Source organism: Anomaloglossus baeobatrachus, chromosome 1, assembly GCF_048569485.1.
Source record: "Anomaloglossus baeobatrachus isolate aAnoBae1 chromosome 1, aAnoBae1.hap1, whole genome shotgun sequence".
Taxonomy (NCBI): Eukaryota; Metazoa; Chordata; class Amphibia; order Anura; family Aromobatidae; genus Anomaloglossus; species Anomaloglossus baeobatrachus.
The window spans coordinates 57,176,882-57,200,271 of record NC_134353.1 but is presented as its reverse complement, the minus strand read 5'-3'; the positions used below and the strand labels follow the sequence as shown (position 1 = coordinate 57,200,271).

At 44.6% G+C, this 23,390-nt stretch overlaps 1 protein-coding gene across 9 annotated transcripts in view; it reads left to right on the top strand.

The window, feature by feature from the left end:
- CTBP1 (C-terminal binding protein 1) overlaps positions 1-23,390 on the top strand; it is a 676,340-nt gene that overhangs the window by 621,182 nt on the left and 31,768 nt on the right. For all 9 annotated transcript variants that reach the window (XM_075346797.1, XM_075346799.1, XM_075346798.1 and 6 more), the window contains 2 exons: positions 13,207-13,351; positions 14,720-14,926. In XM_075346797.1, the coding sequence (XP_075202912.1) occupies positions 13,207-13,351; positions 14,720-14,926 (352 nt within the window). The remainder of the gene's footprint in view (positions 1-13,206; positions 13,352-14,719; positions 14,927-23,390) is intronic.

Genomic DNA, 23,390 nt, shown 5'->3' with positions numbered 1-23,390 from the left:
CCACATTCCCGGACACGGTCAGTTTTGCTCCTCTACTACCACTTCCCTAACTCAACTCAAACTTCACTCGAACTCTGCCCGAGCTTAAGGCTACTTTCACACCTCCGGTTTTTGCTCTGCGGCACAATACGGCGCTCTGCAGAAAAACCGCAACCGGTTTTTTTTGCCGCCGGTTGCGGTTTTTTTTTTGCATAGACTTACATTAGTGCCGTATTGTGCCGCATGGGCCTGCGTTCTGTCCGGTTTTTGCCGCATGCGGCAGATTTAGCCGATGCCGCGGCCGGATGGAACGTTGCCTGCAACGTTTTTTGCTCCGGCAAAAAAACCGCATTGCGCCGCATCCGGCCGCTGCGGCGCATTTTTCAATGCATGCCTATGGACGCCGGATGCGGCGCAATGCGGAAAAAAACGCATCCGGCCGCCGCATGCGGTTTCTTCCACTGCGCATGCTCAGCGTGCCGCAACCGGAAAAAAACGGACCGGCCGCATGTAAAAACTTATGCAAAGGATGCGGTGTTTTCACCGCATCCGTTGCATAGGTTTCACAGCCGGATTGAGCCGCACGGCTCAAACCGGATGTGTGAAAGTAGCCTAACTCTCAACTCAACTGACTTCCTTCTCCCGCCTCCAGGACTGTGAACTCCTCCATGGGTGGGGCCAACCACCTGGCTCCACCCCACCTGGTGTGGACATCAGCCCCTAGAGGGAGGCAACAAGGATTTGTCTGACTGATGTGCCTATCTCAGGGTGGGGGGGGGGGTGTTGTGTTGTAGTCCCTGTGACGACCTGGCTAGTCCAGGGTGCCACAGATTTACCGTAGATTTTGCCACTGATTTGCTTCTGGAAAATGTGTTTTAACACTGCTGTAGTCATTCCCCAGCAAATCCTATGGGTTTTAAAAAATGCTCTGCGCACACTGCGGGTTTTTTTTTTTTTTTTTTTTTTTTTTATACCCGCGGATTTTCTGCTGCGGAATTAATGAACATGTCACTTCATTTCCAGTTTTTGCCATAGATAATGGTAAAAATCTGCAGGGACCAACTTGCGGGAAAACTGCATGCGTATTTCGCTGCAGTTTTGGTGGGTTTTTTTTTTGTTTTTTTTTTTTACCACGGGTGCTGGATTCTTTAAGAGGGTCTGGATTTTCCTTAAGAAAAAGGCACTTTCTAGTGCGCACCTGGCCTTAAGCCAAATTTATAAGCCGTGTAGTAGCGAAACGTACGTCGGGGTGTGAGGACAGTGGCACATATTGTATTTACCCAGGTAATCACTGCGCTATTGTGGATGCTATGTGCAGCATGATGTCCTTTAGGAATAGCTCCATCTTTTGCTTTTGTTCGGTAGTACATAGCATGCGGTATAATTTATACTAGCCATTACTACTCTGAGAACATAAATTGGGAATAGCTCAATCTACGGACCTTGCTTGGCAACACATCCACAGCATTTTTGCCACTGTTTTTTTTGCACAGTATTTATGATTGACTTTTTAGTGACAAAATATGTATTTTTTTTCTATTATTGTACTAGTATCCTCCACATAAGTGTGTGTGTGTATATGTATATATATATATATATAATATGTATGTATGTATATATATGTATGTATATATGTATATATGTATATATGTGTGTATGTATATATGTGTATATATATATGTGTATATATGTGTATATATATGTATGTATATGTATGTATATATATGTATGTGTATATATATATATGTGTGTATATATATATATATATGTATATATGTGTATATATATATATATGTGTATATATATATATATATATATATATATATATATATATATATATATATATATATATATATATATATATATTCTCTATTTTTGTACATGCTAAATTAATTATTTGAGGGTTATGTGCAATTTAATTCACTGACATGTTGTTAATATATAGCCCGTATAGCGTAGTACGAGTATAGACGTGGGGTGATAATTTGACTTTAATTATATTTTCGCACTAGTCACTTTTTTTTCTTCTTTTTGCATACTATTATGTGCAATATTGTTATGCTGCTACACCCTCATTATTTGCATAAATCTTAACTTTTTTTTATTATATTTTGTATGTATTTTCAATAAAAATTTAATATTGTGGATTCTTGTTGTTTTTTTTTTAAAATAATTATATACTATATATATTTTTTTCAAGCTGTTGTTGCATTAGAAACGGGAGTGGCATTGATTGACCACGTTTGTGTTGATACATTTAATAATTTGCAGCAAAACCCGATTTTGTTTTTTTTTTTTTCACTTGCCAAGAGCAGGATTTTGCTGTAGAGGGGGGAGCATCAAAAAAGCAACATGTGAGCATAGCAATGATGACTGTACGTCCCGGCATTTTTTTATGGATTCCCTATCTTTAGGTTATGTCATAAATCTCTGATCGGCACCTAGGATCAAAGCCGATCAGCTGTTCTCAGTGCTGGCAGGAGCAGCCGGAAATGCTCCGTTTCGGAGCTGCCCCGTCTTGTTGGTGTGACGCCCCGGAACTAGTCAGGGTGTCACAGGGTACTACATGTCTTTCTTATCTGGTGCAGGACTCAACCCCTCATGGTTCTGGGATCCCAACTTTTGGTATTGCTCAATCAGCATTCAAATCCTAGCCACACCTCACACCACACCCTGTCAGGCACACCAGTAGCTGGTCTAGCTGGAACATGGCCACCCGCCTAGGGGTCAGACAGACTGGTAGGAGGGGCTGAGTCAGTTGAGTGGTAGCCCTCAGAGTGAGGAGATGAGGGAGTAGTAGCTCCCTGGGAGACGTTGGCTAGGTCGCAGACAGTGGTCTGGGACTGAAGGAGTCGAGACCCAGTCGCAGGGTGCTGGAGAAGGGTGTCAGGCTTAGTTTAGGGGAACGGTCGGCCTCTGAGTACCTAGTAACTGAACAGGTACTGGACCCTAGATCAGGGAGTAGCTTCACGCAACCTGATAATTAACCTGTGGAGGATAGTCTCTTTATGAACTTTCCCCATGAGCTCAGAGATCGAAGGCACCAACACAAAGAGGGGGATAGGGCTTTCCAGCTTATGCGGCCTACTGAAATCCCAAGTGTCAGCTATCGAGAGCACAGCTCCTCTCTTTAACCATAGAGAGCCGGACCCCAATAGCTTCAAGCATAGGGGTCACTCAGATCATCTAAAACACAGTGCATGGAGGCAAGGTACAGATCAGTAATACCAAAGGGAGCGGACTCCCGGACGAGCTCCCCTGAAGTGGCAGCGGCACCCAGAGACTTTGTTTACCTTTGTCAGTCTTTGTGGTCGCATCACTACCAACACTGCCTGAGTGAGTTCGCTGTCCTCCCCTGCTTCCAATCTGCACCATGCTCCCCTACATCTTCCTCACCCAAAGTCTCGGGGGCTCCCCTACCCGTGGAGGGAACGTAATCTAGCTGCCCCACTTAATCTCCCCCCGGTTACTCCCATCGGCAGCTGTGGTACTCCCCTTACTGCGAACCACGGGAGGCGTCACGAACTCTTATCCCCTGTAAATACCCCCTTTACATTTGAAGTGGCCGTGAGCCCCCGGGTCCGGAGACCCTCGAGCCACAGCAAACACCGGATCTGAGCGGTTCTACCACTGCAGGAGCAGCCCATTAGCGGCTGCGGTTGGGTATTGCACATACGTCCCCTATTGACTTGAATGGACGACAAATATCTCCCAGGGCATTATTCAGTGTGGTCTTATAACCGGATTTACTTTTTAATTACAGCAAGCAGAGATCTTGATCACCACAAAAAATACTCGTGTGGTAAATCCTCTTGGTTCTTGTGAATATGACTGATATTCTGGTATTTCTCTCCTGTATGCGCACTTTTCCGTTCTGTTGCTTCATTGCTTTCTTGGTTGCTCCTAATTTCCCTGAGGGGAGACGTTCACGTCCCCTTTTTATACCTGAAAATTCAGGAAATGAACATTTGGCAAAATGTCTGTTTTTAGTAGAGATCATTCATTTAGGATAATGGAGGGATTATAAGATGTAATGAAGGGATTATAAGATGTATCGCACCCGGAGGATTCGGAAACTCCCTAGAATCCCCTGTACTACATACACCAGTGTCAGTGATACCACAAGGCTCCTTGTAGCAGCCATCTCCTCACCCTGAGCGGAGGCGGCCTGCGGAGAAGGCACAGCCTCAGTTGAAGCTGCTTTAAAATATTGTAGAAGTGACTTGTTCCTCCTGGAAGATGTAGATGTAGAATTTGTAAGGCTTTAACTAACCTGAAATTGAGCCTCGTACTACCAAGTGATACAAATTCATATCCGATGTATGTGACGGGGGATAACAGGGCCGGGGCTCCCAGACTCACCCACAGGCTGGGGGGGCCCAAACGGTCCCTACACCCAGACATACGTCGAAGGCTATGTTCACACAGGGCGTCTTTGCAACGTTTTTATCGTTCCTGACCAAAACCTGATCTTGTGGCAGGATGTCTCTTGGGAGTCACCTGCAGTTCTTGTGGCGTTTTTTTACATCTTTTTTTGAGCTTCTGTGATTTCGAGACCAGCAGGGGTTCAAAAGTACCAGAGTGCTGGATCTGGCACTCGGGTAGTTTTTTTTTTTAAAAAAAAAAAAAAATCTATACTGGTCTCCGACGCCGCTGTATCTGCTCAGTAGATGCTAGAGTGTATGGGCTCCTTCCAGGTATGACTTCCTTAATCAGGCCCCTATCACATGGGGGGGGGCCAAGCATGATTGTAGTGGAAGGGAAAAAACCTCACCAAGCTCACTAACCAAGCTGGTCACGGCCACTAACCTGGAAGGAGCTCATGCATTCTAGGTTCAACTGTACCTACTCCCACGGCCCGCTACGTCTGGTGCTGCTCATTAGCCTCATGCATATTCACTGCTTCCAACGTAATCCACACGAGGTCCCACAACAATTCAACTCTGCTACATCTGAAGATCACAGCGAGAGGCTATAGAACATGACTGGCCGCTGTGAGCTCCAGAGAATGAATGAGCCGCATGATCCCCAGTCACTTCACTCAGGTGATTCCCGGTCACAGCTGTGACTATAAATAGCCTGAGTGAGGTCATTGCTGAACACACGGCTCATTCATTCTCTGTACAATAAACCCGCAGACCGGGTCTGTGATTGCAGTCAGACGCGACGCAGGCTGGGGGCGCATCTGACTGCAACCAATCACAGATGAAAGCAGTGAATATGTAAGGAAGGTAATGAGCGGCCTGAGAAGTGAAGGAGGGGCCGCAGGAGCGTACAGCGGCGTCGGTGATTCTGTAAATATAGCGCCCCTGCTCCAGCCCCCCTATCCTTTCCACCACCATTAAGTGCCGGCCAGAAACCCTGGATCAATTCCGGGCCGGAATTGGGTTTTTTTTATTAGCCAGTTCAGGGTATTTGCGAGTCCACCCGTCACTAGGTTGAAAAAATGTGGCAAAACCGCTGAAAAGAATTGACCTGTTTATTCTTTTCATATTGCAGCTAAAAAAAGGGTGGTGAACCCACAACTCTATCACAGAGCTAGCAAACACGACGGAGATATAAGCTCATACGTGATGAGGAGCAGGGAAGAAATAATCACCGTATTTCCACAGCATGCCAAGTAGCACAGAGTAAATCATCAACAACACATGGACTGGGTTAGCAAAGGCTATAGTCAGCATGGGAAGACAGATCCCTCCTTCTTAAAAAGGCGGGCAGTAATTTTGATAGGTCTCACACGTTTGATCCAAAAGGTAACCAGTAGGTTAGCAGATATTAACTCCTGCTAGTTTGATCACCAATGAGCACACAGCTGGTCGACGCCTGAGCCGGTCTGCCTTCTCTGGTGCTTTGGAGTTGCACATAGTGGGGAGTGTTTGTAGTCTGAACAGTGTCTGATGCCGCCAATGCACTGAGTTTAAAGCTAAACACTGAGTATAGTGTGAGCTTTTGTTTTTCTGACCTGGTTACAGTATGCGAAGTGATGGACCCTTTATACGCGTATCATTTGTTGCCTGGTGTAAATGCTGCTGTTCTTCTGAATGCGGCGATGGTTTTTCTTTTTATTCCTGTTTGAGATATTGACCTGTTCTCTATAGCCAAGTGGGTGTGGTTTTCTAGAAGATGGCCAACTGGGTGTGGTCTTCTGGAACATATCCAGAGTTGTGAACCACTCTCCCTTTGCTCTGCCCATAAAAATGCCAGTTTCATGGGAACCAAGGAATTTCTAACAATCAAATGAGTTACCAAGTAGTGACATGTGCTCGGATACAGCCTTCCTGCCCTGCATGTAAATCTATATATTTTTTTTATTTTTTTTGGTAGTCGTTTTAGAACACAACCTTTTGTGAGCATCTTTCAGATGACTACACCCACTTGGCAATTATTTTATATATATATATATATATATATATATATATATATATATATATATATATATATATATATTTATTATTATTATTATTATTATTATTATTATTATTATTATTATTATTATTATTATTATTATTATTATTATTATTATTATTATTATTATTATTATTATTATTTCTTGGTAAGACACGATCCAAAAAAATCCCAAAGTCAATGGATCAGCAGCATTTACGCTGGGGAAGGGAAACATTAGTGACAGGGTCTTTCTTCTTCTTCTTTTTTTTCTTTTTATTTTATAAAGATCTTCCTGAGGTGTATGGGTATTTAATGGTTAAAAATCATTTTGTGGTGGTCCATTCCTCAGTTATTCCTCCTGGAAATGTGAGTATGCAAATAACTGGAACACATCCCCTAGACAAAGGGAAATAGAAGAGTTAGATTAAATATGCATAAAATGTATAGGGACTTATGACATCTTGGTAAAACCCAGTGGGGGGCGGGGGGGGGGGGTTCGTTGCAGCCACATACTTGCATATAATGTATTGGGATTTTGTGATATACCAACATTAAGCAACAAGTATGTGAAGTGTAAAGGAAGTGATACATACCCCAGTCGCAAGTCTTTTGCAGCCTCTGAGGTTTCCCTTTAGGATTGCCCTGTGTTTAGCTCCATCTTCCTATTTTGCTCTGACCAACTTCCCTGCCTCTGCTGAAGAAAAGCCCCCCCACAGAAAGATGCTGCCACCACAATGTGTGACGGTGGGGAGGGTGTTTTTCAGGGTGATGTGCAGGGTTAGTTTTCTGCCACAGTGTTTTGCATTTAGCCAAAGAAGTTCTACTTTGGGCTCACCTAGCATGTGTAAGTAGGTGTTCTGGGCAGATGTCACCTACTTTTATTTTTGCAACTTGTAAAAGACTTCTTGCTTTCAAAAATGTCTTTCTTGCCACTCTTCCATAAAAACCAGATTTGTGGACCATACTACGAAGTTTTCCTGTGGACAGCTTATACCCGTAACTAGTGATGAGCGGGCACTACCATGCTCGGGTGCTCAGTACTGGTAACTAGTGATGAGCGGGCACTACCATGCTCTGTACTGGTAACTAGTGATGAGCGGGCACTACCATGCTCTGTACTGGTAACTAGTGGTGAGCGGGCACTACCATGCTTGGGTGCTCGGTACTGGTAACTAGTGATGAGCGGGCACTACCATGCTCCGGTGCTCTGTACTGGTAACTAGTGATGAGCAGGCACTACCATGCTCGGGGGATCAGTACCCGTAACTAGTGATGAGCGGGCACTACCATGCGCGGGTGCTCAGTACTCGTAACTAGTGATGAGCGGGCACTACCATGCTCGGGGGCTCTGTACTGGTAACTAGTGATGAGCAGGCACTACCATGCTCGGGTGCGCGGTACTCGTAACTAGTGATGAGCGGGCACTACCATGCTCAGGTGCTCAGTACCCGTAACTAGTGGTGAGCGGGCACTACCATGCTCGGGGGATCAGTACCCGTAACTAGTGATGAGCGGGCACTACCATGCTCGGGGGATCAGTACCCGTAACTAGTGATGAGCGGACACTACCATGCTCGGGTGCTCAGCACTGGTGGATTGGAGTAACCCCAGTATGCAGTCCTAGTTTATTACAGATGTAGCAGAGCTGAACTGGTCTCCAGGTCACAGCGCTGTTTATTCTGCTCTGCTACATGACAAACTCTGCTCTGCTTCATCAGCAAATGTAAGGGAGAAGTTACTAGTATTTTCCCCTCGGCTTTTCTTCCGGCCTCGCCATTATTTACCGCTGCCACCAGCTGCAGAGCGAGGTTTCATCTTTTGATCACAGATCAGAGCATTTGAGGATAACTGGAAGCCACCGAGCTGCTAATAATAATTCGCTCGCAGAGCCGATTGTGTCTGACGCTTGTTTGCAAATAAGATCGTGGCAACCTGCTGCTGCTGCCGTCTGAGCCCCGGCCAGGGCTGGAAATGATGGCCGGAGCTGCTGTCATGGCACACTGTTCCTGTGCATATTGGATCACAGAGGGATGAGGTCTCCCCCAGGGACTAATGTCCTCTACAAATGTCCACCGCACCCCAAAGGATACAGACGGGGGGCGAGACTGATGGAGGGGAGAGCAGGAAAGAGGCACATTCAGGGGGAGACTGTTACTTTCTGTAAGGGTCCACTTACCTGGCCTGCCAGCGAGCAAGTGGAGGACCAGTGTAAAGCTGTCGCCTTAAATATTGGTGCAAGAACTACAGTTTATAATTGGTAGTGGGAAAACTAGATTTAACTCCAAACTCCATTTTACCCCAGACCAAGACACTCCAAACATCGATTTAGCACCTCCCTCACCCCCCACTGGACCACAATGCTCTAAAATGATTGTGATCCCCCTCCCACACAACAGCACTTTAGAATGCATTGGCCCCCCTCGGACTGCAGCCCTTTAGACTGCATTGGCCCCCCTCGGACTGCAGCCCTTTAGACTGCATTGGCCCCCCTCGGACTGAGGCCCTTTAGAATGCATTGGCCCCCCTCGGACTGCAGCCCTTTAGAATGCATTGGCCCCCCTCGGACTGCGGCCCTTTAGAATGCATTGGCCCCCCTCGGACTGCGGCCCTTTAGAATGCATTGGCCCCCCTCGGACTGCGGCCGTTTAGAATGCATTGGCCCCCCTTCGGACTGCGGCCCTTTAGAATGCACTGGCCCCCCTCGACTGTGGCACTTTAGAATGCATTGGCCCCCCTCGGACTGCGGCAATTTAGAATGCATTTCCCCCCTCGGACTGTGGCACTTTAGAATGCATTGGCCCCCCCCTCGGACTGCGGCCCTTTAGAATGCATGGGCCCCCCCCCCTCGGACTGCGGCCCTTTAGAATGCATTGGCCCCCCTTGGACTGCGGCCCTTTAGAATGCATTGGCCCCCCTCGGACTGTGGCACTTTAGAATGCATTGGCCCCCCTCGGACTGCAATGCTCAAATATTGCCCCCCCCCCCAAAAAAAAAAAAACAAACAAAAGCCTAACCTGCAGCTGTCTAAAATGGACTGTGATCCCCTTCCAGACTGCAGACCCAGCCCCCCCCCCCTCCCACCCTCAGACCAGGATATGCAAAAATAGATATCCCCTGCACCTCCTCATATCGTAACACTCAAAGATGGACTGATCCCTCCAGGCCATGATGCTCTTAAATGCATCGACTATCCCCCCCCCCCCCCCCCCTTGATAACCACACTCTAAATTATATCCCCCACTCCCACCCAGACTGCGGCTCTCTAATATGGATTATTGACCAATGCCAAATGATTAGTGTTTATTTTTTTTTTTTTTTCTTTCTTTGGACCGCAGGCCATAAGACTGTTTCTAACACTAGACCCCTAAACTTGTTTAGACCCTAGAGAAAACCCCTAAAATTCATTCAAACTCGTGAATATGCTGGACTACCTGCAGCACACAAAGTAGTCCTGTAATGATGATGAGCTACTGCTGCTTAAACAGTGATTTTTATCAAAGCTACACTAAGCGGCTCAGTAAGTGACACACTGCTGGAATCAGGAGCAGTCTCTGCATTTTTCTGCAAAAACCTCTAAAAGATTCCCTTTAAGACACTGCCTCCCTCCCCCCCCCAGGTCATTCAGACAGCGGACAGGACCCCCTAATCATTGTGCTAAAATCGGAGCACAAGTGACGTGAAAATACGTATTGCAATGTTGTATATAGGAGAACTACTCGCATATTCTAGCTTTCTGGGAAGTGTTTTCATTACACCAGACCTGTCGTAGAAGAAACTATTTACTCTGCATTTAGTATACAATGGAACCAAGCCTTAGGGGGTGGGTGGGATGTGTTGACTGAATAGAAGGAAAGCAATCAGAACTGTGAATGCAGCTCTGGAATTTAAAAAAAATAATAAAAAAATACATTTTGTCAGTATCTTCACCAGCAGCTCTGGAGTGTGGTACAAGATAAAGAATATTCAGAATACACCGCTGCTGGCTGCAGTCACTGTGTAAATACATTACTGATCCTGAGTTACATCCTGTATTTTATACTCCAGAGCTGCACTCACTATTCTGCTGCTGCAGTCACTATGTACACACATTACATTACTGATCCTGTACTGATCCTGAGTTACCTCATGTATTATACTCCAGAACTGCACTCAGTGATTGCACCTGCAGAATAGTGAGTGCAGCTCTGGAGTATAATACAGGAGGTAACTCCGGATCAGTTATGTATGTACACACTATTCTGCTGGTGCAGTCACTGTGTACATACATTACAGATCCTGAGTTACCTCCTGTATTATACTCCAGAGCTGCACTCACTATTCTGCTGGTGCAGTCATTGTGTACATATGTGACGCCCTGGACTAGCCAGGTAGTCACATACATACCAACATACACACCCCCACCCTAGGCAGTTACACCAGTCAGACAAAAAGCCTTGTTGCTTCCCTCCAGGGCCTGATGTTCACATCAGGTGGGGCGGAGCCAGGCGGTTGGCCCCACCCACTGATGAGTTCACAGGCCTGGAGGCGGGAAAAGCAGTGAGATAGAGTTTGGAGGTGAAAGTGAGAGGTCACGTACTGCGAGTGTCTGGGTTGGAGCCCAGGCACTGACAGCAAGGTTGGCAGACGGTGGTGGCCGTCTGCAGGAGTTGGTGGAACTCCGCAGAGCCGTAAGGACCGGGGTCGGGCGTCGGCCCGCCGGTACCGGACCGGGGAACTGAGTGAAGCTAAGCACACAAGCAGGGCCATCGGACCCCGACCAGGCTTGGAGCCGCCGTCAATAGTCAAATCCGAGTGTGACAGGAACCCCAGGGTTTTCCTAACAACCAAGTCCCGATTTGAAGGCAACCGTCCACCCAGAGAGGATATACAGCCACTGCCACAGGCTAGAGATCCAAGGGCCAGCTCCTGCGGGCAACACGTGCTCCCACGGCACCTATACGCCGCGGAGCGGACTACCGGTGGGCAACCACAGGAGTCAAGAACATTCTATCAGGTGCAGGGAAAGACAGACATCAGCTGTCCAGGGAGAGCACAAACATTGCAGCCGGCTGCGGGACCCGTCCATCCAGCCGTTTTGGTTTATCTACGACTCTGTCAGTGATTGTCTGAGTACACTAGTGCCGTCTGGCATCGCGCCGCACAGTCCCTGCACCCCAGCCATTCGGCCTCCCCCGTTACACCACCGGGCCCCGGGATCACCAACCAATACCCACGGAGGGGACATCATCTCAGCTGCACCCTACCATCTCTCCCGGGATCCCCGTCACCAGCAGCGGTGGTGCCATCATCACCACATCCCGTGGGTGGCGTCACGAACAATCTCCAACCAAACTATCCCTTTTCACTCACGGGTGAGGAGCGCTGCTAGAGTCCCCGGGTCCGGTCCACCGCTCGAGCAGCAGCAGAAGCCCCGGACCCGAGCGTGGTGAGCGCGTCCCCTCCGCCCGCGACACATACAGAAGTCCCTTGCTACTTTAGAGATGGGATTGGGCCATCAGCCAGGGCGAAAGTGACATTGGTGCAAAAATTGTATGTTCTCCCCATGTTGATGTGAGCTTTGGGTAGTTATCACCACTCCCATGTAGATCACTTTAACACCCCACACGAATGTCATATACTGTACACAGAAAAAAGGTTTAAAGATGAAAAAGTGTAAAACAAACAAAAAATGAGTCTCCAAGGTTACTGCTTCCATTAAGAATCTGTGCAGGAGTCACTGATACTTATAACCTGATCCAAGGCTCGGGGGACCCTGATCTGTCACCAGCTCCTCACTTATTAATGAACATCACACATTTTTGAAGACCTGTTAACTTAACGGTGCTCAAGAGATGGGAGGGAAGAGGCAGAAATAGAAATGCTCCTGATCTGACATCTTGCTTTGAGTGGGTCGAGTTGTCACTGCTGCCTGATGATTATAGACTGTGAGACAAGTGATCTGGATTACTGATGAGCGGGCACTACCATGCTCGGGTGCTCAGCACTGGTATCTAGTGATGAGTGAGCACTACCATGCTCAGGTGCTCAGTACTCGTAACTAGTGATGAGCGAGCACTACCATGCTCGGGTGCTCAGTACTGGTAACTAGTGATGAGCGGGCACTACCATGCTCAGGTGCTCAGTACTGGTAACTAGTGATGAGCGGGCACTACCATGCTCGGGTGCTCAGTACTGGTAACTAGTGATGAGCGGGCACTACCATGCTCGGGTGCTCAGTACTGGTAACTAATGATGAGCGGGCACTACCATGCTCAGGTGCTCAGTACTGGTAACTAGTGATGAGCGGGCACTACCATGCTCGGGTGCTCAGTACTGGTAACTAATGATGAGCGGGCACTACCATGCTCTGGTGCTGGGTATGTCAGTCAGCCATGATTGTAGGGTCTGTGACTGCTTCAACAATGAAATCTACGTTGTCCACTTGACCTAATTTAGAGCTCCATAATATGGATCCTAAAATGTGCCCCAAATACAGTTTTAATTGTTCCTGGATAATATTCTGTAACCTTTTATATAAGATGAGCACCAGGGGCGAGGCTGGTCGGGCGAGTGTGGCTGGTCGGACGAGTGTGGCTGGTCGGGCGAGTGTGGCTGGTCGGGCGAGTGTGGCCTCATCTACCCTTTCTCTTCTAGAACTAGGCCACACATAAGGAATCTCTTCTCTGCATGACCAAAACCTATAGAGCCAGGAGAAGGCATCGATGTTTGCTCTTTGGGCCCTCACAACCTTAGAGGGTATTATGTGGACCCTTCAGCACTGTTATTTGGGTAACACTTGGTAGGTTTCATACTTTTATTGGGTTTAATTGAGTGCTGAAAATTTTGGCTTTTTCTTTTCAGGTACTAAACGAGGCAGTGGGCGCCTTGATGTATCACACGATCACTTTAACGAGGGAGGACTTGGAGAAGTTCAAGGCGCTACGAATAATAGTCCGAATCGGCAGCGGGTTTGACAACATCGACATCAAATCGGCTGGAGATCTAGGTATACTTTCATTTTGATATTCACCGAAAAGTAATCTGGCTTCGGCAGTGCTGTGACCATCAGTCACCAGACATATACGTTTTTCATGAAAGGGTTGTCAGTGGAAAATAAACCTTTAAAATTAGGCTTCTTTGAGGCACCGGTGAGGGTCTTCCAGTAGCCAAAAACGCACAAAAGCCTTGTACTGTATAAGCAGAGACCCCTAATTTTTCCTCAAAAAAACTGGGAAAACTTATTGACTCAAGTATAAGGCTAGGATTATAAGACGCACCCCAAATTTAGAACGGGAAAATTGGGAAAAATTTTTAAAGGAGAAATGATGGCCCGTCTTATAATCCTAGCGTCTTATATTAGCGTGGTGGTACAGTGGCTCAGGAGACTGGGTTGGCGATGCTGTGAGCTTTGAGGACAGTGGTGTCCGCGGCTCAGGAGGGTCACTGGGCAGAAGGTCTGAAATACTTCAGACTCGGAGGTGTCAAGGCTCAGTAGAGTTGTCAATACTGCGGGCTCAGGGACATCGCGGCGGGCGCCATTCAGCCTCCTGGTGGGCTCTGTTGAGTCCGCCGCCGGCAGTTGACGCGATAGACTTGAAGAAAATGGCTGTGGAAGTTGAACGTGCGTAGATTGAGAGTTCTCAATCCACCGCCATTTTCTTGAAGTCTAGAACGACATCTGCTGGTAAGCTCAACGGAGTTCGCAGCCCGCCAGCAGGCTCAGTGGTGGTCGCTGCCTGCTGCTATACCCCTGAGCCCCCAGTACCACTGATTCTCCTAAGCTGTGATATCCCCAAGCCACAGTATCTCCGACCCTTCGTCCTGAAACCCCCACCCCCATTCTGCTGCCTGGCAACCTTTATCCATATTATAAGACGCAGCTACATGCCCCCCCCCCCCCGCCCCGTTTTAGTGGAGGGGGGGGAAAAGGGCGTCCTCTACTAGAGTGGGGGTCCGACTTCCGTATTAGCTGAAGGGGGCTTTTTCAAAATAAAAAGACTGCTTATACACAAGTTTATATAGTAATTAATGCCAAGTCTTAAGACTCAATACATCTTATAGGTTCTTGGTTACCAACTGGTGTCCTTGACTTCCTGGTCAGCGCACTCGGTGAAGTGACCGCTCGTATGTAGATTTCCTTTTGAGAGGTCCATCCAGTGGTGCCAAGGATATCACGAAGATGGAAACCCCATGGAAAGCCTTATCCACCACACAGGACACACCCGTCTTGTTCTGTGGTGGTTGTAACACATCGGTTAGGCAGCCCAGTCAACATTTTTTGGGCCACTGATGTCTAAGAATTAATAGTCACTCTACTGCTGGAATATGTGGTACAACCTCCTGATATCTTGCTATCCTTTGACTGTTTATCCAGGTATAGCGGTGTGCAACGTGCCAGCAGCGTCCGTAGAAGAGACGGCGGACTCAACCATGTGCCACATTTTGAACTTGTACAGGAGAACCACGTGGCTGCACCAGGCGTTACGAGAAGGCACGAGGGTCCAGAGCGTGGAGCAGATTAGAGAAGTTGCGTCCGGAGCGGCTCGAATTAGGGGGGAGACATTGGGCATTATAGGATTGGGTAAGTTCCTTGTTGAGATTAATTAAAACCTTGTTTCTAGGGGCGAAAAGAATGATCTAGACCAGGGGTGGGAAATTTAATTTGCTCACCTTCACAATGTGTATATTTAATAAGCATTTTCAGTTGTATCGGAGCGGAGCTGTAGTCCTGGGCAGCAGCAGCTATACAGTGAACGTTCCCGGTTTACATCACCTGGAGCTGAAAATAGCGGCTTGGTGGGCATATTGGGTTTCGGACGCCCTCAGTTCTGTTTATAGATGACTTATTCTATAGATGGGAAAGCCTAACTAACACAAATGAGAAACTGAGAATATAAATTTGTTCCATTCCAATACATAATTTTTTTTTTTTCTATGGTTCTTTGGCCAGTGTTTTTTTTTTTTGTTTTTTTTTTTAATTAAATGGCACTTGAGTCCATGAAACTTTGAGGGGAAAAAAATGTGTTTTTTTTTTTTTTTTTTTTTTACATTTTCCTCTACCACTTCCAGGCATATGTGGACTTCCCCCTTTTCAAGAACTATTTAGAAATCCCCTTTATATTTGGAAACCCTTTTGTTGCATAAATGGAGGGCAGTAAAGGGGGTGGAGGGGGATGCAGCTGAACATTATATATTATATATTTTTATATTTTTTTTAATTATATCTATCTATCTATCTATCTATCTATCTATCTAATCTTGATTGTCCTCCATGCTGCTGGTCCTCAAAATTTGCAACTTGGAGACAAAAGAGCAGGAATTCTTCATCTTCCATGATCAGATTTTGTTTTTCCCAACCAGGAAAAAAAAAACCTTCCCCACCCCCAGTATCTTTCGTTAGATTTGCCCGTCTCACCAAAATCTGCTCTGCCTATGTAAATGTTCACGGCCATATAACTCGTACCAATAGAGAATGCTAGTTTAATTCTCATTATTTTGTCGATATTGATAATAAATTAAACCAATATACATACATGCACACATTTATGTATGTGTATATAGCTAGAGATATCTAATCTATATTGTGTATATATCTAATATAATATCTAATTTATAACATATATATTTTTTTAATTATATTAGATATTGTTATATATTATAAATAATCAAATTTTTTTTAGATTATATTAGATATTATATTGGATGTAATAGATATATTAGCTATAATATAATATCTATCTAATATAATTTAAAAAAATATAATATATATTATATATTTTATATATTATATAAAATATATAATATAATTTATTTTTTTTAATTATATTATATTAGATATGATACATATATTAGCTATAATATAGCTAATATAATATCATTAAAAAAATATATATTAAATTATATTATATCTAATATATCTAATATAATTAATATAATTAAAATATATTAAATTATATTTAAAAATATAATAATTTTTTTATATTAGATATATCATATCTAATATGTAATAGCATATATAATATCATTAAAAATATATATATATATATATATATATATATATATATATATATATATATATATATATATATATATATATATATATATATATATATATATATATATATATATATTATAGAAAATAAATATAAAATATAATGTAATTTTTAATATATTTGTAATTTGTAATGTATTTTTTAATTATATTAGATATAATTAATGTAATCTCTATAATTAAAAAGAAATTATATATAAAATATATATTTTTTTAATTTTTTTATTAATGTCTCTGATGTGCTGGCAACATAAATTATCTAGTTAGTGATGGAGAGTCGGCATCAGGACGGCTGCTGTTGGATCTTGGCAGCGCTCGGCTCCCTGGTTCAGATGGAATTTGTTGTGCCAAATTTTCCATTTACAGCTTGGACAACAATAAAAGCAGATGCAGCCCCCGACCTGACAGGTTTTGGCTCCTGCGTTCTTCACATACGTGCTATGATTTCCATTGGACCCAGGAGCTGTAGCGCGGCTGAGCTGCCCAGGCTTGCGACTTCCAACTACAAGGGAAAAAGTTTTTAGCTAGAACTGGTTATGCCCAAAGCACAAAATCCTGAGCCAAGCCAGAAACTTGGACGGGGTTTGTGTTTTGCAAAACAAAATAACTGAAAAGTAATTGCTGTAGTGGAGTCACATCGGTCTCGGCGATCTGTTCCCTTTTAATGGAGTTGCTTTTATTTGGAGTGGGGGTGCGCGATGTTTGTAGTTGCTGAGAATTTCTATGACTATTCAGGAGCATGAAGTTAAATCGGACACTTATTTCCAACCACATGGTGTGCTGGAAGGCAGTTGTTGTTTTTTTGTTGTTTTTTTTTTGTTCCTTACGCATATTTCATTTTGTTAGGTGTTGTCTATTGTAAAGCACCACCTAGTGGATGGAGTATTAAGTACAAGTATTGTAAAATGGCATTCAGGAGGAAAATACAGCTGTTTTTATAGAATTGCATTTTGTGAATGGTGTCGTAGAAAGAAATAAAATCTTTGTAAATACCTTTCTTTACTCATCTTGCGATGATTGACAATTGCTCAGCTGCACTCACTATTCTGCTGGTGCAGTCACTGTGTACATTACTTATCCTGAGTTACCTCCTGTATTATACTCCAGAGCTGCACTCACTATTCTGCTGGTGCAGTCACTGTGTACATTACTTATCCTGAGTTACCTCCTGTATTATATTCCAGAGCTGCACTCACTATTCTGCTGGTGCAGTCACAGTGTACATTACTTATCCTGACTTATTCCTGTATTATACTCCAGAGGTGCACTCACTATTCTGCTGGTGCAGTCACTGTGTACATTACTTATCCTGAGTTACCTCCTGTATTATACTCCAGAGCTGCACTCACTATTCTGCTGGTGCAGTCACTGTGTACATTACTTATCCTGAGTTACCTCCTGTATTATACTCCAGAGCTGCACTCACTATTCTGCTGGTGCAGTCATTGTATACATTACTTATCCTGAGTTACCTCCTGTATTATACTCCAGAGCTGCACTCACTATTCTGCTGGTGCAGTCATTGTATACATTACTGAACCTTATTTCCCTTTTGTATTCTCCTCCAGAGCTGCACTCCCTATTCTGCTGGTGCAGTCATTGTGTACTTTACATTACTGAACCTTATTTACCTCTTGTATTATACTCCAGAGCTGCACTCCCTATTCTGCTGGTGGTCATTGTATAAATACATTACATTACTGAACCTTATTTACCTCCTATATTATACTCCAGAGCTGCACTCACTATTCTGCTGGTGCAGTCATTGTATAAATACATTACATTACTGAACCTTTATTTACCTCCTGTATTATACTCCAGAGCTGCACTCACTTAATGGATACTGACTGCACCAGCAGAATAGATACCTTATCCTGCATTAATACAAAGGTACCTGCTATGTATCCTCTAGAGCTGAACTCTCCCAGCATGACCAGTTTGCATGTTTTCTGGCTGCATCAACAACAAATCCAGAGTTCTATGACGAAAGCAACCCCCAAAAAATAGTGCAACAGTAAAATGACAACTCTCCTATGGATCCATTTAGTTAGTGGGGTTCAACAGACTTTGGTGTCATTCCCTAGTGGTAGATGTAAGGTAACAATCTTAATCTTGGATACACACCTACTTCCAAGGATGTCTATCTGCATTATAAATGCAGCTCTGAAGTATAGACTGGATAGTGTGTAGTACCTAATTTCCCCAGCGGAGGTGCTGCAGGGTAATTTAACACTTACTATGGCGTTCTCCCATGTATGATCTCTGCTATGGGGCAATCTAATGTTTTTTGTGTCCCTTCTATCAAGCGCTTTATCCTTGTGCACAATCCATGTTAGACTACACAGAGTATTTACTGGATTTCTTGCTGTGTATTTGATCCGCTGATGAATGTGCTGTATGTGCCGCGGTTCTGAAGAGACTTCTTTTGTAGACGAAATATTTTGCAAACAGAGACTTTAAGCCAAGAGGAAAAAAAAAAAAAAAGTAGTAATCCATGTGAAGGGAGTGGTGATGATGGGTGGTGGATTTTTACCAAGTGTCATATTTCCACAGGGCTGTCTGGCTTTGTCTGCTCCGGTTGACTTAAAGGCGCTCTCGCCACGCCCCGGCCTCGTGTGCTCCGTGCCAAGATCCCGTCTTACAGCCGTTATTGTCAGGCCTGCAGGGGAGAAAATCCCAGAAAAATCCGGGAAATCAAGCTAAGGATGTTACACTTTGACAAAAGGACTCGATCTAACACCAGGATTATTTGTAGACTTGCTTGAAAAAAATCCCGTTTGTTCCCTATTTAGGGACAACTAGGGTCAGGTATCCGGCTCGGTGCATAGGTGAGGACCCTATCTAGAGAGTGGTGAGGGACCGCAGGGACCAGCAGTAGGTTCGGTCAGGGGTCACCATCTCCCCATTCCCTAGACTTTAGGATTTCCCTTCCCGTGATGGGTATGCCCCAAAAATACAAAAGTATTCAAGGAGTGATGCGTATTTTACCTCGCTTTTTCTAACCGTATAAGGCTGTGTGTGCACTAGGCGTTATTTGCGGTGTTTTTCACGGCGGTTTTGGGCTGAAAACCGCATAATTTTGCTTCCCCAGCAAAGTCTATGACTTTTTAGTTTTGGTGTCTGCACACAACTTTTATTTTAGCTGCGTTTTTGAGCTAAAAAAAAAATAATAATGGACATGTCAATTCTTTCCTGCCTTTTACTGCATTTTTCACCCATGCAATGCTTTGGAAAAAACGCATCAAAACGCGGTAAATGCATGCCTTTTTGCCGCGGGTGCGTTTTTTTGCGTTTTTGTGGCCAAAAACGCAGCGTCAAACACTGTGCGCACAGCCTAAGGCTACTTTCACACTGCGTTTTGCCTTACGTTCAGTGGTCCCGTCGGGGCATCCGTCCGGACCGCCCCTCCACCATCCCACCAAACGTGTTTTGGACGAGTGCACCGAATGGGCCATTGACTATAATGGAGCACACTACGTTAGCGTGTGCTGTTTTGTACCATTTTTGCATATATACTTTTTTTGCAGGCGGACACCCGAATGTAGTAGACTACGTTCGGGTGTCCGTCTGCAGAAAACGTATATGCACGAAAATGGTACAAAACAGAGCACACGCTAACTTAGTCTGCTCCATTACAGTCAATGGCCCTGTCGGCGCATGCATCCGAAACATGTTTTGCAGGGTGGGGGAGGGGCGGTTCGGACGGATGCCCCAATGGGACCACTGAACGTAAGGTGAAAGGGGCCTAATTGTTGTATTGTACATCATAAGAATGGAAGATGCCCCAATGTCCCGAGCACAGATGTCGCTGCTGTGCCAATATCTTCAGTAGGTTTTTCTGATCTATCGTTCTATCCAGATGCAAAAAGAAGACTTAAAGGGAACCAACCAGTAGGTTTTTTTTTTTTTCCTATAAACTAGAGGCAGTGCCATAATGGCGCTAGGATGCTGATTAAAATGATATCTTTACATAAGAAATCCGAGGTTGGATTGCGGAATAATCCTTGCTCAAACCTTCAGAAATGACATAATCTGTGCACAGGGTTGAGCATCGGGGCGAGACTGGGTCGGGTCCTCTGTAATCATCCCTCCTTCTGCTTAGGCTCCTTTTTCTTTAAATTTCGCATCACCATCGTCGTTATCGCTGTTGGCAGCGCATGCGCATTGCCGTTGTAACGCCGTCTTCATGCGCATTGCAATTGTAACTCTGACTTCAATAAAACGAAGCTGGAATCGGCGCATGTATGTACTGTGATCTCCGGCAGCATTTTAGGGAAGACTAATATGAGCAGTTGCGCATGCGCAGATTGAATTTTTTTTTTTATTTTTTTTTAGCCATCAGCGCATGTGCCACTGCCGCTCAGTCATCTCTAGTGTCCTCAGTAAAATGATGCTGGATATCGCAGTACACGCATGTGCAGATTCCGGCTGCATTTTTATTAAAGACATTGTCACAATAGCGGTGCTCATGCACCGCCAACTGCAATGGTGGCTTCGGTGCAAAATTTTAAATGAGGCGGCAAGGCAGGAGGAGGAATAAGCGGACACAACCCACATAGTCCTGCCCTGATGCTTAAGACTGTGCATAAATTATGTCAATTCTAAAGGATTATTCTGCAATTAAGCCTTGGAGTTTTAAAGAGAACCAACCAGCAGGATTTTGCTGTATAAGATGCCGGGTGCAAGCGGGAAGGTGCCGGGTGCAGGCGGTGCTGTATAGGCGGAGGCGGGAAGACGTGGCGATTGGTTGATTTACATATCTTATAATCAAAGTTGCAGAAATGCCCTGCACTTTGACTGGTGCAACAAGGGTGGGCCTTTGTAGGTCGGGTCTTCACGTTTACTCCTCCTCCTCCTGGCGGCATCCTGGCTCGCCCACTTTTCTTTATTTGAATATCGTACCTCCATTGCTGCTTTTGGCGGCACGTGCACGCTGCCACAGTACTCAGTTCTTCATTAAAATTGCGTCGGAGTGTGTGCGTGTGCGATCGCTGGCTTTTTATTGACCACACTGTGATCAAGGCCGAGCAGCATTGGCACATGCGCAGATGTGTTTAAAAAAACAAAAAAAAAAAAAACCTGCGAGCATACTAATGCTTTTCATGGTCTTCACTGTAGTGTTCAATAGAATAGCGCTGGAGATCGTGGTACGCGCATGAGCATGCGCCGGTGCGATTTTAATGAAAACTTGGCAATGTGCATGCACTGCCAACAGCAGTAGCGGCGCAATATTTAAAGAAAAGGGGGCATGCCAGGAGGAGGAATAAACTCTAAGACCTGAACCACAAAGACCCGTCCATGTTGCACCAGTCAAAGTGCAGGGCATTTCTGCAACTTTGATTTAAAGAGATATCAATCAACCACACATCGGATCTTTCTATAACAGGTATGCCTGGATTCAGCATCTTAGTGCCAGTATAGCACTGCCTTTACCTCATATAGAAAAATGTTGGTGATTGGTCCTCTTTTTAATCTACATCCTTCCGACATTCTGGCACTGCTTCTAGCCTATAGCGCAAACACCTGGTGGTTGGTTCCATTTTTAATCTCTAAAGGCCTCATGATAAGGCTACCAACTCCTTTTACCTACAACTCCTTTTTTTCCAGCACCCATGACGGCACCACGAATGTAAGGGTGCCGTCATGGGTTCAGAAAAAACACATTACCGGTAAGTAATTACGTATTTTTCCAGCACCCATGACTGCACCCTTACATTCGTGGTGCCGTCATGAGTTCAGAAAAAACACATTACCGGTAAGTAATTACGTATTTCACAGAAACGTTTCAATAGATCTATTATCACAAGAGAACCCTACAAAATGAGATTCTCTACAAGACAGAATAAAAGGACCTGGTTCATGTCTCATCCATCAAGGAGACATTACATGATTTTTTCCAATAGATTTCAAGAAGAGAAAAAAAACCTCAACTGACTATGAAGGAAAACAGTTTTCCATGTAGCCCAATTTCCACCATAATTTTGAATACATGGTCTTCTGTTATGAGCCCCATCGTCATATGAACCAAGCTTGGTAGCATTCAATGTTCTATCAAAGGGACAAACATTTTGTCCTAAAATAAACTGGATATGGCTCAATTTTGTAGTGATATATCAAGGAAAAAATATTGAAACCTAACACCAAGGAGGAGCTGTAGTAATATGAATGTTAGAGTACATCCTGGAAGCTCATGGACAACACTTGGATAAAAAAAATACTACACTCCTCTTCAATAAGAAGATCCCACCACAAAATACAGAGGAACAAACACCTCATCAATAGGTTCGACTTTACCTCATCTTCTCCACTGGGTTCTACTCTACCTCATAGTCTCTACTGGACCCAATTCTACCTCATTGTCTGCTATTGGGTCCAGTAGAGACTATTGCCAAACAGGTACCTTCTACATGTTACCCAAAACACGTAAAGGCGACTATCCAGGGAAACCCATCATTTCTGGTATTGGGATACTAACTGAGATGATCTCAGGCTGGGTGGAGAACGTTCTGAAACACTTGGTGAGGTGCTCACCCACTTTTATATCCAGTACATCAGACGTTCTCCACAAATTGTCAGGTCTGGGTCCGCTACCAGAGGGCACAATGTTGGCCACCATGGATGTAGTCTCTTTACTTAAACATTACTCATGAGGATGGGATTGGTGCATTGAAATATATAATTCCTTTTAAAAAAAAAATAAAATCTGGCCACAGATCCAGGCCTATAATTTATCAGGATTATTCTCCATCTTGTGCGGTTACACCAAAAGTATACTTCCACTTCATTGATTCTTTCCAGATTATTAGCAGATAATCTGCTGACCTTCCACGATAACTTCAAGTTCCAACCAATCAAGGTCACTCTCTATCTCAAAGTCCCAAATACATTTTCTCGACACTATTATATGCCTCCTATAACACCTTGCAGATATTTACCATAAACCCACAGAACATCGAACATATCTGAGATGGAACATCCATCATCTAGAGACCGT